The 12,693-nt window shown below is 55.0% G+C and overlaps 2 protein-coding genes across 3 annotated transcripts; one reads left to right on the top strand and one right to left on the bottom strand.

Annotated features, from left to right (window-relative positions):
• Positions 1-3,479: 3,479 nt before the first annotated feature.
• Positions 3,480-5,083, top strand: SWSAP1 (SWIM-type zinc finger 7 associated protein 1). Of its 2 annotated transcripts, none has more exons than XM_033854239.2 (2): positions 3,480-3,754; positions 4,384-5,083. In XM_033854239.2, exons 1-2 carry the CDS (start codon positions 3,506-3,508, stop codon positions 4,882-4,884), a joined length of 750 nt encoding a protein of 249 aa, XP_033710130.1. In that variant the 5' UTR covers positions 3,480-3,505; the 3' UTR covers positions 4,885-5,083. The 2 variants fall into 2 exon arrangements, with proteins under 2 accessions (XP_033710130.1, XP_004316049.3); XM_004316001.4 differs by having other exon boundaries at positions 3,486-3,754; positions 4,381-5,083.
• Positions 5,084-5,393: 310 nt separating this feature from the next.
• On the bottom strand, positions 5,394-11,765 carry EPOR (erythropoietin receptor). Its single transcript, XM_004316002.4, has 8 exons — positions 10,995-11,765; positions 10,006-10,141; positions 9,452-9,630; positions 9,218-9,375; positions 8,586-8,739; positions 8,415-8,502; positions 7,033-7,120; positions 5,394-6,939 (listed from the first exon to the last, which is right to left on the bottom strand). The coding sequence occupies exons 1-8, from the start codon at positions 11,107-11,109 to the stop codon at positions 6,328-6,330; spliced, it is 1,530 nt and encodes a 509-aa protein (XP_004316050.1). The 5' UTR covers positions 11,110-11,765; the 3' UTR covers positions 5,394-6,327.
• Positions 11,766-12,693: the final 928 nt, after the last annotated feature.

Below are 12,693 nucleotides of genomic sequence, written 5' to 3'. Positions count from 1 at the left end.
TGCCACAACGAAGATCCCGCGTGCTGCAACTAAGACCCAGTACAGCCAAAATAAATAAATAAATAAACATTTTTTTAAAAAAGAAAGAAAATCCAGACTAAGATCTGCTTGCTTATTCAAAAGGCTTCTTGAGGGCTTCCCCGGTGGTCCAGTGGTTAAGACTCCGTGCTTCCACTGCAGGGGGCGCGGGTTCAAGCCCTGGTCCGGGAAGATCCCACATGCCGCAGAGCAACTAAACCCGTGTGCCACAACTACTGAGCCTGCGCTCTAGAGCCCGCGAGCCACTACTGAGCCCGTGTGCCACACTACTGAAGCCCGTGCACCTAGAGCCCATGCTCTGCAACAAGAGAAGCCACCACAATGAGAAGCCTGCGAAATGCAACGAAGAGTAGTCCCCGCTCGCCGCAACTAGAGAAAGCCCATGTGCAGCAACGAAGACCCAATGCAGCCAAAAATAAATAAAATAAATAAATTTATTTTTAAAAATCCTCTAATTAAAAAAAAAAAGCCTTCTCAACATGCCCCAGTAAGTCTCACAGTCTCTCAAGCTCAACTCGATCAAAACTGAGCTCTGGGCTTCCCTGGTGGCTCACTGGTTAAGAATCCACCTGCCAGTGCAGGCGACATGTGTTCAAGCCCTGGTCCAGGAAGATCCCACATGCCGCGGAGTAACTAAGCCCGTTCACCACAACTACGGAGCCTGTACTCTAGAGCCCACGCACTGCAACTACTGACCCCACGTGCCTAGAGCCCATGCTCCACTACGAGAAGCCACTGCAGTGAGAACCCTACTCACTGCAACAAAGAGTGGCCGCTGCTCGCCTAAGCTAGAGAAAGCCCGCGCACAGCAAAGAAGATCCAATGCAGCCAAAAATAAATAAATAAATTTATTTAAAAAACTGAGCTCTGACTTATAATGTAAGTTAGACCATGACCCTCTTGTGCTCAAACCCTCTGTTGGCTCTTCATGGCACTCTATGTAAAAACCAAAGTTCTCCCAGTGCCCCCAGGCCTTTGCACTTGAAGGTGCCTCCACCTGGAATGCTCTTCCCCTACATAGCTACACAGTTCCCTCTCTCAACTCCTTCAAGCCTTTCCTCAAGTATTACCTTCTCAGGGAGGCCTGCCCCTACCACCCTATTCAAAATTGCAAAAACCAAACAAACAATTGACCCTTCCCTTCCCTGTGCAAACTTTTTTTTCTTTTTTTGCACACACTTATCATCTGCCCATAGACTATTTAAACTCTTCATTATCTCCTCCCTCGCTAGGATGTCAGTTCCACCAGGACAGAGATTTTGTTGTCTGTTCACCGCTGAACACCTGTGCCTCCTAGGTCATGGCCGGGCACAAAGTAGTGCTCAAGAAGTGTTTGCCAAATGAATGAACTAATCACTTGAGGATGCTGATAAACCAGGGAGGAACACAGACTGACCCTGAGCTCTCCACCTCCCTGTTCCCTCACCCTGCGGTCCTGCCTCCTCCAGGGAGCCCCTCTAAGGTAAGAGTCCTTCTGTCAGGACATGAAGATGGGATCCTAAGAAGGGAGGGAAAGAAGTACCGTGTGCATGAGAGATACACCTAATGTCTGCATCTCTGACTATATACTCACTCAGCTACATTTAGCAGCACCTACTCTGCGCCAGGTACTGTTCTAGGAGCTGGGGACCCAGTAGTGAAAGAAAGAGGGACCCTTCCCTGGTGGAGCTGACATACTAGTGGGGAGAGAGGCAATAAAATAAATACATAAGGTTGGAAGTGATAAGTTATTTGAAGAGAAATACAGATGAATAAGCAATTAAAGAGTGAAGGGTGTGTGACTTTACACAAGTGGTCAGGGAAAGCCTAAGTAGGTGATATTTGAGCAGAGATCTGAATGGAATGAAAACAACTAGGGATAGATATCTGGGAGCTGAGTGCTCTAGGCAATGGAACAGCAAGTGCAAAGGACTTGAAATGGGGCTGTGTTGGGCATACTCCCATGTATATAACTGTGTGGAACTGTGTGATTCGGGTGTCACTACTGGGTGCTTGTGTATTTAGAGTGTTGCAAAGTAAGGTGAACCATGGGGCTGAGGTTGTGCATTTGACAGGGGAATGTAACAGCATGCCTCGTGTGTGTGTGTGTGTGTGTGTGTGTGTGGTGACAGTGGTATGGTTATATCAGAGTGTGTTTTTGTATGCGTGCAAGGGAAAGGGTGTGGGGGCATGAATGTGGGAAAGAGTGTGTATGGGATGCGTTGTGTCAGGATAGGACATGGCTGTGAGCATGTGAGTGATGGGGATTCTGGAAGTGAATATATATGCAGAGATGCCGTGTGTGTGTGTGTGTGTGTGTGTGTGCGCGTGCGTGTCTATGTATTTGTAGAGGGATGTGGGGGTACGCGGCTTTGTGAGTGGGTGTATTGGGGGATGTTGTGGAGCTGTGTTCTGGCCCCAGAGGGAGAGAGAAAGCCCTGAAAATCTCAGTTCGGCCCTGCCCCTGGGTCTCCTGGCAACAGCACCACTTTGAAGTTACCAGGAGACAGAGTTGCCAGGGCAACAAGGGCGTGAGTGGCAGCTCTGGGGAGAAGTCTGGGTGAAGAGACCCAACCAGTGATCACTTGATTATTCACCTTGTTCCTCCTTCTCGCCCAGTTTCTCATCAGTTCTACCTTCCTTTCTTCATTCATTCCTTTAATGAACCTGTATTGAGAATCTGCAATGCCCTAGGCACTGACTGGGCACTGGAGATACCGAAGTGAACGTGACAAACAAGGTCGTGCTGTGGCTCTCCCTCAGTCTCCCAGCCCCTTCATCTTTGCCTCTTCTCTCCTGGCCCATTTTTTATTCTATGGTCCTGCCTCCCATTGTACCCCAAGCAGGACTCCAGAAGCCCCCAGGCCAACGAGGAGGCCAGCTGAGACTCCTTCTTATAGACCCTCAAAGACAGCTGCTTTGCTGTCTGACGGATGTTTTGCACACGCATGTCCTCAAGCCTGCAGCCCCTGCCCCCATTTGTGCAAGTACTCAGGTACAGAGAGAGACACAAGCACATAGCTCCTCCATCTCTCCCCTTATTCATTGTCACTGGGTAACATCAGCAGAAACACACACATACGCATCACAATATTCCTATGAGATACCATGTGCTCCATTTTACAGGTGAGCAAACTGAGGCTAGGAGACTTTAAGTAATGTGTCAGTGATTAGGGCCTACTCCCTCCAACTCTCAACCCTTGTATTGTCTGATTAGCTTATTAGCTCAGAATAATAGTATTCATGCTGCTTCCGCCAGCGGACTCACCCAGGGAAGGGCCTTATCTCCCTCAAAGGCCTCCATTCCTTCCTCAGACTAGGTTATTTGCCCCTTCACCGGGGGAGGAGCTAGGAAACGTCGATCTAGCTTTGATGAACAGATCACTGGACCAATGGAGAAGCTAAGTGCACTGTAACCAATGCGACCCCGTCCTGGGCGGGATCAAGGACAGGAACGGGCCGCCGATTGGACAGAGGTACGCTGCGAATGGCGGAGACGCTGAGGCGGGTGCTAAACTCGGGCGGCGCGGCTGGCCCCGGGGAGGAGAACACAGCTGAGGTCGAACCGCCTTTGCTGCTGCTCGGTGGTCACGGCTCTGGAAAGACAGCGCTGCTATTCGCGGCGGCCCTGGAGGCGGCAGGGGAAGGCCGAGGCCCTGTCCTCTTCCTGACTCGGAGGCCTCTGCAAAGCCTGCCTCGCCGGATTGGAGCTGCGCTCGAACCCTTGCGGTTACAGGTGGGGCGGAGCGGGACCAGAGGTGGACCAGCCAGTAGCGAGGCGGATGGACGATTGAGTGACAGGCAGAGACAGGCCAATGGCGGAGACGAAGGGAGGGCAAGCCGGAGCAGGCATTATGGGACGGAGTCTGGAACGAGTTGGGGGTGGGACTACGCGAAGCTTTGTTAAGATTGAGTGAGAAACCATCCAATGAGGGGGCGGAATTAGCAACGGGTGGCGCCCAAAGACGGGAGTCCGGGGCGAGTAGGGGGCGGGGCTAAACATGGTCGGGTCTGGAAAGAGTTTCTGGGCCGCTGGAGTCAATGCCGGGGTTGGAAGTTATGGGCAGGTTTTCCGTGGAAAGATTGCCCTAGAGATTTGACAAAACGATATGCCTTGTTCTTAACTAATACCGGGAAGTGATGAGTGCAGAATTAGAAAAACAAAAAATAAAACGGGGTGGGGGGGCGGGCGTGGCGAACAGAAGAATATTCGACCACTCTGAGCTAGCTGCTTCACTCTGGAACCAGCAGTCTGGGGAGTGAGAACCCCGTCCAGGAAAGTATGCAAGGAAGCAGGGCTGCTATAGCTGAGAGCCTGGCTTCCTGTGATGAATCTGGCCGTTTCCTTTTTTTCCTCTCTAGAAGATCCGCTTCCAGTACCCACCCTCAACCCATGAGCTCCTCCGGCTCCTGTGCTCTGCCCATGAGACGCGGGGGCCAGCCCCTTCCCTCCTGCTGCTCGATGGCCTGGAGGAGTACCTAACGGAAGACCCCGGGTCCCAGGAAGCCGCCTACCTGGCCGCCCTGCTTCTGGACACAGCTGCCCACTTCAGCCACCGGGTTGGGTCTGGTCGGGGCTGTGGGCTCATTGTGGCCCTCCAGACCCAGGAGGAGGGAGACAGTGCGACTGCCCTGCAGTTGGCACTGCTTCAGAGGTATTTCCCTGCCCAGTGCTGGCTGCAGCCCGATGCACCAAGCCCAGGACAGCACTGCCTCCGAGCCTGCCTGGAGCCAGGTGGGCTGGGTGCCAGGGCAGAGTGGCGGGTGACTTTCCGACAAGATGGAGAGATGACAGTCACCCCGTGGCCCACGCAGGCTGGTGACACCAGCTTGCACAAGGGTTCAAGCTCTGGAGGCCAACCTTGAGGTTTGGAGTGTGACAACCTCTCTATGCTTCAGTTTCCATGGCTGGAATACCTACCTCAGGGACAGATGCAAATTCAGAGACCTAAAGATTATAAAGTGCTTTTTCTCTCATAAATATAGCATTATCCTGTACATATTGTCAACATATTGTTTAACTTTGCTGTTTTGAACTTTGTAAAGAGTTTCATGACAAATGTAATCTGAGACTTCCTTCTTCTCCCGCTCAACATTGTTACTAAGATTCGGCCGTGGGACTTCCCTGGCGGTCCAGTGGTTAAAACTCCATGCTTCCAGTGCATGGGACACGGGTTTGATCCCTGGTCTGGGAACTAAGATCCCACATGCCATGCAGCGCAGCCAAAATACAGAAAACATTCAGCCACATTTTTTCATTCATTCCTTTTTCCATACTTTGTATAATTCCTTGGGTGAATATACCCCAATTTACTCATCAGATTGACTTATTTACTGCTATTAACACTCTTGTACACATATCCTGGTTCATGTGTGTGAGGGTTTTTAGCGTACATACCTAGAAGTGGCATTGCTGGAGTAGAAGGTATGCAGACGTTCAGCTTTCCTAGGTTATGTCAAACTATTTAAAAGCGGTTAAACCAGAACTCCCATTGAGCCACTTGATGACATTTGGTGTCATCAGAGTGCTGTCTTAGGACAGGGCCTGATTCAGAATAAAGCCCTAGGAATGAATGTCATCGGTATTATTATTAGTGGCAGAGACTAGCTAGCAGCTCATTAAACAGCTTTTCTCTCTTGGGTGCACAGCTAAACTACATCTCCCAGCTGTCCATGGTTCTCGCTAGGGTCACATGACCATTTTGTGAAGAAGAGATGGCGCCCACCTCTAGGCTAGGCCCCTAAAGGCCACAGAATCTTCTGCTGTGTCTCTCGTGTTGGCTGGCAGGATGCAGAGGAACCATCTAAAGACCCCAGGGTAGCCCTGGGGGATATTAAAGTTACAGTCTGGGCTTCTGACTCGTCCCAGGGATAGCTGCCCACCTGTTTGAATTGAGAAATGAGAGAGAAAATATTTAATGTGTTCAGCCACTCAGTTTCAGGGCAGCTTTGTTAGGGCAGCTAGCATAACATACTAACTGATTCATTTTATTATCATTATTCAGATTGCCAGGGCAGAATTTCAGACTGAACTCAAGGCCTTTTCCTGCTTCTCCTATGGCCTGGGCCCAGGGAAAAGATGGGGCTTAGAGGTATTTATAGAAGCTGTGACAGAAAACTTATATATATTTATATATCTACACAAAAGACTGTACATGTAAAAATACTGCAAGGTTGTGACTTTCTGACCAGGATGAATTGAGCAGAAAGCCAAGGTCAGCAGGCCTCACTGACCCTGCCGGATAAATCTTGGGCCTGGAGTAGCACTTGAGGTCATTCTGGGTCCCCGTGCATCTGAGGGCTGGAGTCCTAGGAGCAGGCCACGTAGCTCGGGGGTGAAGGCTCGGGGGCTGGGATGAGGCTGTTCTCATAAGGGTTGGAGTAGGGGCCATTGGATGAGCCCCTCTGGGCTTCCTGGGAACCCCCAGAGCTGTAGTCAGTTGAGATGCCAGAGTCAGACACCACGAGGTAGAGGTACTTTAGGTGGGGTGGGGTAGGGGGCAACTCAGGGGGAAGTGCCCTCGGGCGCAAGAGCTGGGAGCTGGGATCCAGGATGGTGTACTCAAAGCTGGCAGCCGAGGCCCCCTCTGGCACAGGCTTCAGGGCCAAAGCGGATGAGCAGGAGAATGCTTCCGAGGCTTCATCCATGGCTGCTATGTCCAAATCGCCACCAGGCTGTGGGAGGTCCTCGCTGGGTGGGCTCCGGGGCAGCAAGCACTTGTCCAGCACCAGGTAGCTGTCTTGGGCATGCTCGCTGCCCACCGGCTCCAACAGGGGCCCCTCATCATCTGCCCCTGGCTCCACTGCCTGTGTCACCCCCCAGCAGCGCTCAGAGAGGACCTCCAGGGGGGCAGGTGGGTCCTCTGTGAAGGGGGTGCAGGGGCTCCACCACAGACAGCCATCAGTTTGGTACAGCCACAGCTGGGGAGACAGCAGCAGCCTGCTCAGAGACCGGGGATTCGGCCACAGGAGCAGGGAAACCCCAGGGCCTGAGGGGACAACCAGGCCACCTACCTGGAAGTTACCCTTGTGGGTGGTGAAGAGGCCCTCAAACTCGCTCTCGGGGCTTGGGATGCCAGGCCATATCTTCTGCTTCAGAGTCCTAGTGAAGCCAAAAGAAACGAATACCTGGGCATGTGTCACTGACCAGTCACCAGCACCCCCTCAGCACCAGTCGCAGGGCAAAGGTACTTCTAGCCCCTTGTGATCATGCTGAAGGCATAGGAGTGTGTGGGGCTGAGGAACAGGGGCTCGGCCAAAGCATCTGCCAGGCTCTACAGAAGGGCAACTGGAACAAAGTTTTGAAGGATGCATAGGAGTTCAATATGCTCCATCTAAAACCCACCCAGTCTTGTCTGAAGGTCCATTGTTACTTCCCTCCTCACTCCTTTCCATAGTTCCTCAATGCATTCAGAATAAAGTCCTGACTCCTCCCCACAGCCCTGCAGAAGACCCTGCATGGTCTGACCTCTGTCACCTCCTTCATCTCATCATCCACCACTTACCCCCTTACACACTCTTCTCTGACCATACAGCTCTTCTTGCAGCTGCTTCAATGTTCCAAGCTCATTCCCACCACAGGGCCTTTGCACTTGCTGGTTTTTCTCCCTGCTTTTCATGCGGCTACCTCCTACCAGACTTCAGGTTTCTGCTCTGATGTCACCTCCCAGAGGCCTTCCCTGACTATCCTGTCATGGCCCCACCCCCATTAATTTATGTGATATCACTCATCACAATTTATAATCAAATATATGTTGATTCCCTTATTTGTTGTGTGACTCAGCTATGAGATCCACAAGGTCAGTGATACGTCTGGTTTGTTCTACACTTTCTCCCCAGTGCCTAGCACACAGTTGGCATTCAGTATGTATTTTCCAACCAAGTAAATGAACAGGGCCTTGAAAGACAACGAGGAAATTGCTTGGCAGACATGGCAAGAAGGACATTCCTGGCAGAAGGAACAGTATGTGCCAAGCCTTGGGGGTGTGAAAACACATGGTTTGTACTTGGAATTACAAAAACCTCAGGATGGCTGGTCATATCGTAAAGCATCTAAGGAGCTTGACAACAGGGGTGGGAGGCACTTGGGGTTAAATCGTTTCAGTAAGCCCATCTGGTTGATTTTACAGAAGTTGATGAAATTGGGAAAAAGTACAAAGGAATCCAACAAGGGGCAGCCACTGAGGTAGGAGGAAAACCAGGTGAAAGTATGCCCAAGAGCAGAGAATTTTAAGTAAGAGTCTGCGTCTGACCTGGCTTGCATCCCAGTCCTGCCACTGACTCCTCATTGTGTGACCCTGGGCAAGTGCCTGCCCCTCTTTGAGCCTAGGTTCCCACAGGGAAAGGAGAACGTTGGTGGGGAGGAATCTGAGTTAGGTGCCGAGTGGGGCGCTCACCGGCGGTGGGAGAGCAGGGTTAGCACGGCCAGCAGCAGCAGAATGAGCACGAGGACGAGGGAGAGCGTCAGGATGAGGGGGTCCAAGTCTGGGGAGCAGGGAGGAGGTCAGGGCGGTGAGCTTGCCCCATGCTCCGCCCAGCCCCTTCTACACCCCTGCCTGGGGCCTCACCACTAGCCGTCAGCAGCGACACAGGCTCGGACCAGGCGCTCCAGAAGCCACCGAAGCTCGGCTCGGCCATACGCGCGCGTACCTTGAAGGTGTAGCGCGTTCCGCCCCGCAGGTTGCTCAGCACGCACTCAGTGCGGCCGTCGAGGATCTCCACCTGGAGGCGGGGCCCAGGTGAGAGGTATCGCCAATAGGGGCGGGGCGGGCAAAGGAGGGCATGTGAGGGTGGGCCCTGAGGGATCGAGCCAATCAGAGAAAGGAAGAACCGAGCCCAAGCATGGGGAGGCGGGCAATGAAAGCAGGAGGCGGGGCCCAGGAAGGGTCGGGGCCAATCAAGATGGGGCCCCAGGTAGAAGAGGGCGGGCTCGGGCTATTTAACTGCGGGGCCAGCGCACGGGGGGGCGGGCCCTGAAGAAGTCTAGGGTTTGGGACAAGGGTTTAGTGGGATTGAGTCCAGGTGGGCTGGGGAAAGGGGACATCGGGAAAGGGGACAAGTCGTTGGACGTGGAGCTGTCTTGGGCGGGAGGTGGAGGGGCGAGGCCATGGGGGCGGGGCCGTGGTGACTGTCTGGGTGGGACCTAGAGGGCCTGTCGACTCTGGAGCCCTTGGGGCTAGGCCGTAGGAGCGAGCCTCACCCTCTGCGCGCCACCAGCGGCGTTCTCTGCCGAGATGTTCATCTCATAGCGAATGAGGCTTGCCATGGGTGCCCCAGGCGGTGGGAGCCAGCGCAGTACCACATGGCCGCCCTCGTCTGCCCGCCGCGCCAGCAGCCCAGCGGGAGGGTCTAGGAGCACTGTGGAGAGGGGTTGCTCAGGTGGGCGGAGACTGGGACTTCCTCCCGACCACTCTCCCGTTCCCAGCGCTCTTACCCACTTCGTTGATGTGGATGATACGGCGGTAGCGTGAAGAGCCCGAGGAGGCCGCAATGACGCGCAGCTCTAGGGGCACGAAGCTCGACGTGTCGGCTGTAGGCAGCGAGCACCAGAAACGCACCAAGCCGCGGGTGGTGGGCGCCTGATGCAGGCGGCACGGCTTCCACGGCTCACCCCTGTTCGCCCAGGAACCAGCGAGGGTAGGGAGCAAGTTGGGAGGCATTGCCGGGACCGAGGGTGTGTTCTGGACACTACCACCAGGGGGCGTCCCAGCCCCGACGTACGCGACGCCTTAGTCCTGCTTTGGAGCGGTGTTGTCCCAGCCCTGAAGTTTGGGGTCGCACTCCAGCAGTGATCACGGGAGTGTTCCAGCCCCGACCACTAGGCAGCGTGTCGGCCCTGACCCCGTGGGCTTCCCAGTAGTGACTACCAGCGGAGGTGCCATCCGGCCCCTGGCACCAGAAGTCCCAAGGTGCGAGCTCCGGGGAGCGCTGCTCGGCCCGCCCGCCCCCTCCACCTGTGGGGCGCTCCATTTGCCCCGTCGGACTCACTCGAGCTGGTAGGAGAAGCTGTAGTTGTCCGGGCCGACCCCGGCGCTTGCCGCTTCCTCCCAGAAACACACCAAATCCTCCAACCTCTCGGTGAAGCACAGAAACTCTTCAGGCTCGCGGGCTGTCAGCAGGGCCGCTGGGGATGGGGGCCAGGGGAGGGGGTCAGGAGACCCGAGCCCCGTCCTCGGGCCACAGCATCCTCCCCTCCCTCCTGCCGCCTGTGCGGACCGATAAGAAAAATGCCCCGCCCCTCTGTCTACCCCAGCGGGGCCCTTCGAGGGGTCTGCAGAAGTGCTGCCCCCCGAACTCCCATGCGTAGGTTGAATGTCTTATTGTCTCCCCACACACGCCCGCCCACCCCGCGACCGGCTGAGCTGAGCGCAGCATTCAAGGCCTCCGCCTCCCGCTGCCGGCCCCGCCCCAGCCCAGGACGTGCGTGAGGGTGAGTGTGTGTGTGCAGGAGGCGGGGTCCCCTATCAGCCCCGGCAGGCTCCCGGCTGCCCGATAGCGCCAACCGTGCCCCCCGCCCCCGCTCCCTCAACCCCGCGGACCCAGGGATATGGCGCCCGCATGCAAACAGTGTTTACAGACGCCTGCGGCCCGGCCCCTCTGACTCGGACCCTGGTTTTAGCCTCCCTCCCCCACTGGAGGGTCGGCTAGGTCCCCTCCCCTTGGGGACCCTAGACTACAGGGCCTAGAACCAGCACCACCCCTGCCCCATTTAGTGTTTAGCATGTGTCAGACTCCTTGAGAAGATAAAACAGGACTCTTACGCCCCTCTCTAGCTTCTCCCGCAGACGCAGTCTGGGGATACAGACCCGCAGTATGCCATATCAGGTCCCAGTCTAGGGTTCAGACACCAGCTGGGGCTCCAGGACACAGACGGGTTCAGAACCTGGCATAGCCCCCAGGACCCAGGCTGGAAGTTCAGGCCCCAGCATTGCCCTCCAGGACCTAGTGCGGGGGTCCACACTCAGCTCCACCCTTACCTTTCCTTTCAAACTTGGGATCCGGTGGGTTGGGTGGGGGAGCCCAGGTTGCCCCAGCGAGTAGGAGACAGAGGAAGCCAACTCCAGGCCAGAGGGATGCCCCGAGATGATACATGATGCAGCCCCTGCCACGGGAGGCCCAGGGCTCCTGCCACCCCCTTCCTCCGCCCCAGGCACAGTCCACAGCTGGGTCAGCAGCTGCCTCCGCCGGACACAGCTGACCAGGCCTTCCCGGCCAGGCGCCTCCAAGTGGCAGCTCCCCCGAGGGGGCGGGACCAGCAGGCAGCCTGGGCTGAGATAAGAGGGAGGCAGCCGCCCTGCCAGGGCCTGGCTAGAGAGGGCAGAGGCCCTCCAGGGCCTGGGGGCCCCTTGGGGGATGGGGTGGGGGGCTGGCGGGAGCAGCTCTGGTTTCTGCGTAGGACCCACTTTCTTGCTGTGTGACCCTGAACAGGTGACTTACCTTATCTGAGCTTCAGCCTTTTCATCTGTAAAATGCGACTTGGCACATAGCAAACATTCCAAAAATGTAAGCTACTGATATGATCATGCTAATCAACATCCCTTCCCAGTCTGGGTAGGAAAATCATCATCGTAATAGTGAGTAGCGGTTGAGTGTTTGCACAGCGTTGGGCAGTGCTGCCGGGCAGTATGTGCGAAAGAGCCTGCATTTGTAAGATTACATATATTCTGGAGTGTGAGGTTTCATGTGTGATTTTTTTGCTTTTTTTTTTCTGCTTACATTTCAATACTATTGGGATTTTATTTTACAAGGAGTGTGCAGTTCTTTTAATAATCTGGAAAGTATAGAACAAACTATAAAAGCTTTTCACCTGGGCTGAGCTTTAACTGGGGTAAACACCCTCCCCACAGAGGTACATGCCTGGGGAAGGCGGAGGGGGTGGTGCTGATACCTACCTCATTGCGGCAGCCTGCCCCAGATTAGCCAGAGAGCTCCCTGGTGGCGCAGTGGTTAAGAATCCGCCTGCCAGTACAGGAAACACAGGTTCGAGCCCTGGTCTGGGAAGATCCCATATGCTGCGGAGCAACTAAGCCCGTGCGCCACAACTACTGAACCTGCGCTCTAAAGCCCGCGACCACAGTTACTGAGCCCGTGTGCCACAACTACCGAAGCTCACGCGCCTAGAGCCCGTGCTCCACAACAAGAGAAGCCACCGCAATGAGAAGCCTGCCCACAGCAACAAAGAATAGCCCCCGCTTGCCTTAACTAGAGAAAGCCCGCTCCCAGCAAAGAAGACCCATAAATAAATAAATTTATTAATTAAAAAAAAGAGAGGGCTTCCCTGGTGGCGCAGTGGTTGAGAGTCCGCCTGCCGATGCAGGCGACACGGGTTCGTGCCCCGGTCCGGGAGGATCCCACATGCCGCGGAGCGGCTGGGCCCGTGAGCCATGGCCGCTGAGCCTGTGCGTCCGGAGCCTGTGCTCCGCAACGGGAGAGGCCACAACAGTGAGAGGCCGCGTATCGCAAAAAAAAAAAAAAAAAAAAAAGAGAGAGAGAGAGAGAGAGAGCGCGCGAGAGAGCGCGCGCTCCATTCCCTGGAGCACAGTGATTGGTTCAGGGAGGGCATGTGACCGAAAGGGATCCAGTGAGCTTCCATCATGGGACTTTTCCTGGAGTTACTGGGAAATGGGGTGCCGCTTTCTGTTGGATGATGAGGTGAGCAGATGACTAGCCAGAGAC

This window comes from Tursiops truncatus, chromosome 3, assembly GCF_011762595.2.
Source record: "Tursiops truncatus isolate mTurTru1 chromosome 3, mTurTru1.mat.Y, whole genome shotgun sequence".
In the NCBI taxonomy this organism is placed as follows: domain Eukaryota; kingdom Metazoa; phylum Chordata; class Mammalia; order Artiodactyla; family Delphinidae; genus Tursiops; species Tursiops truncatus.
This window is presented reverse-complemented; position numbering and strand designations above follow the sequence as displayed.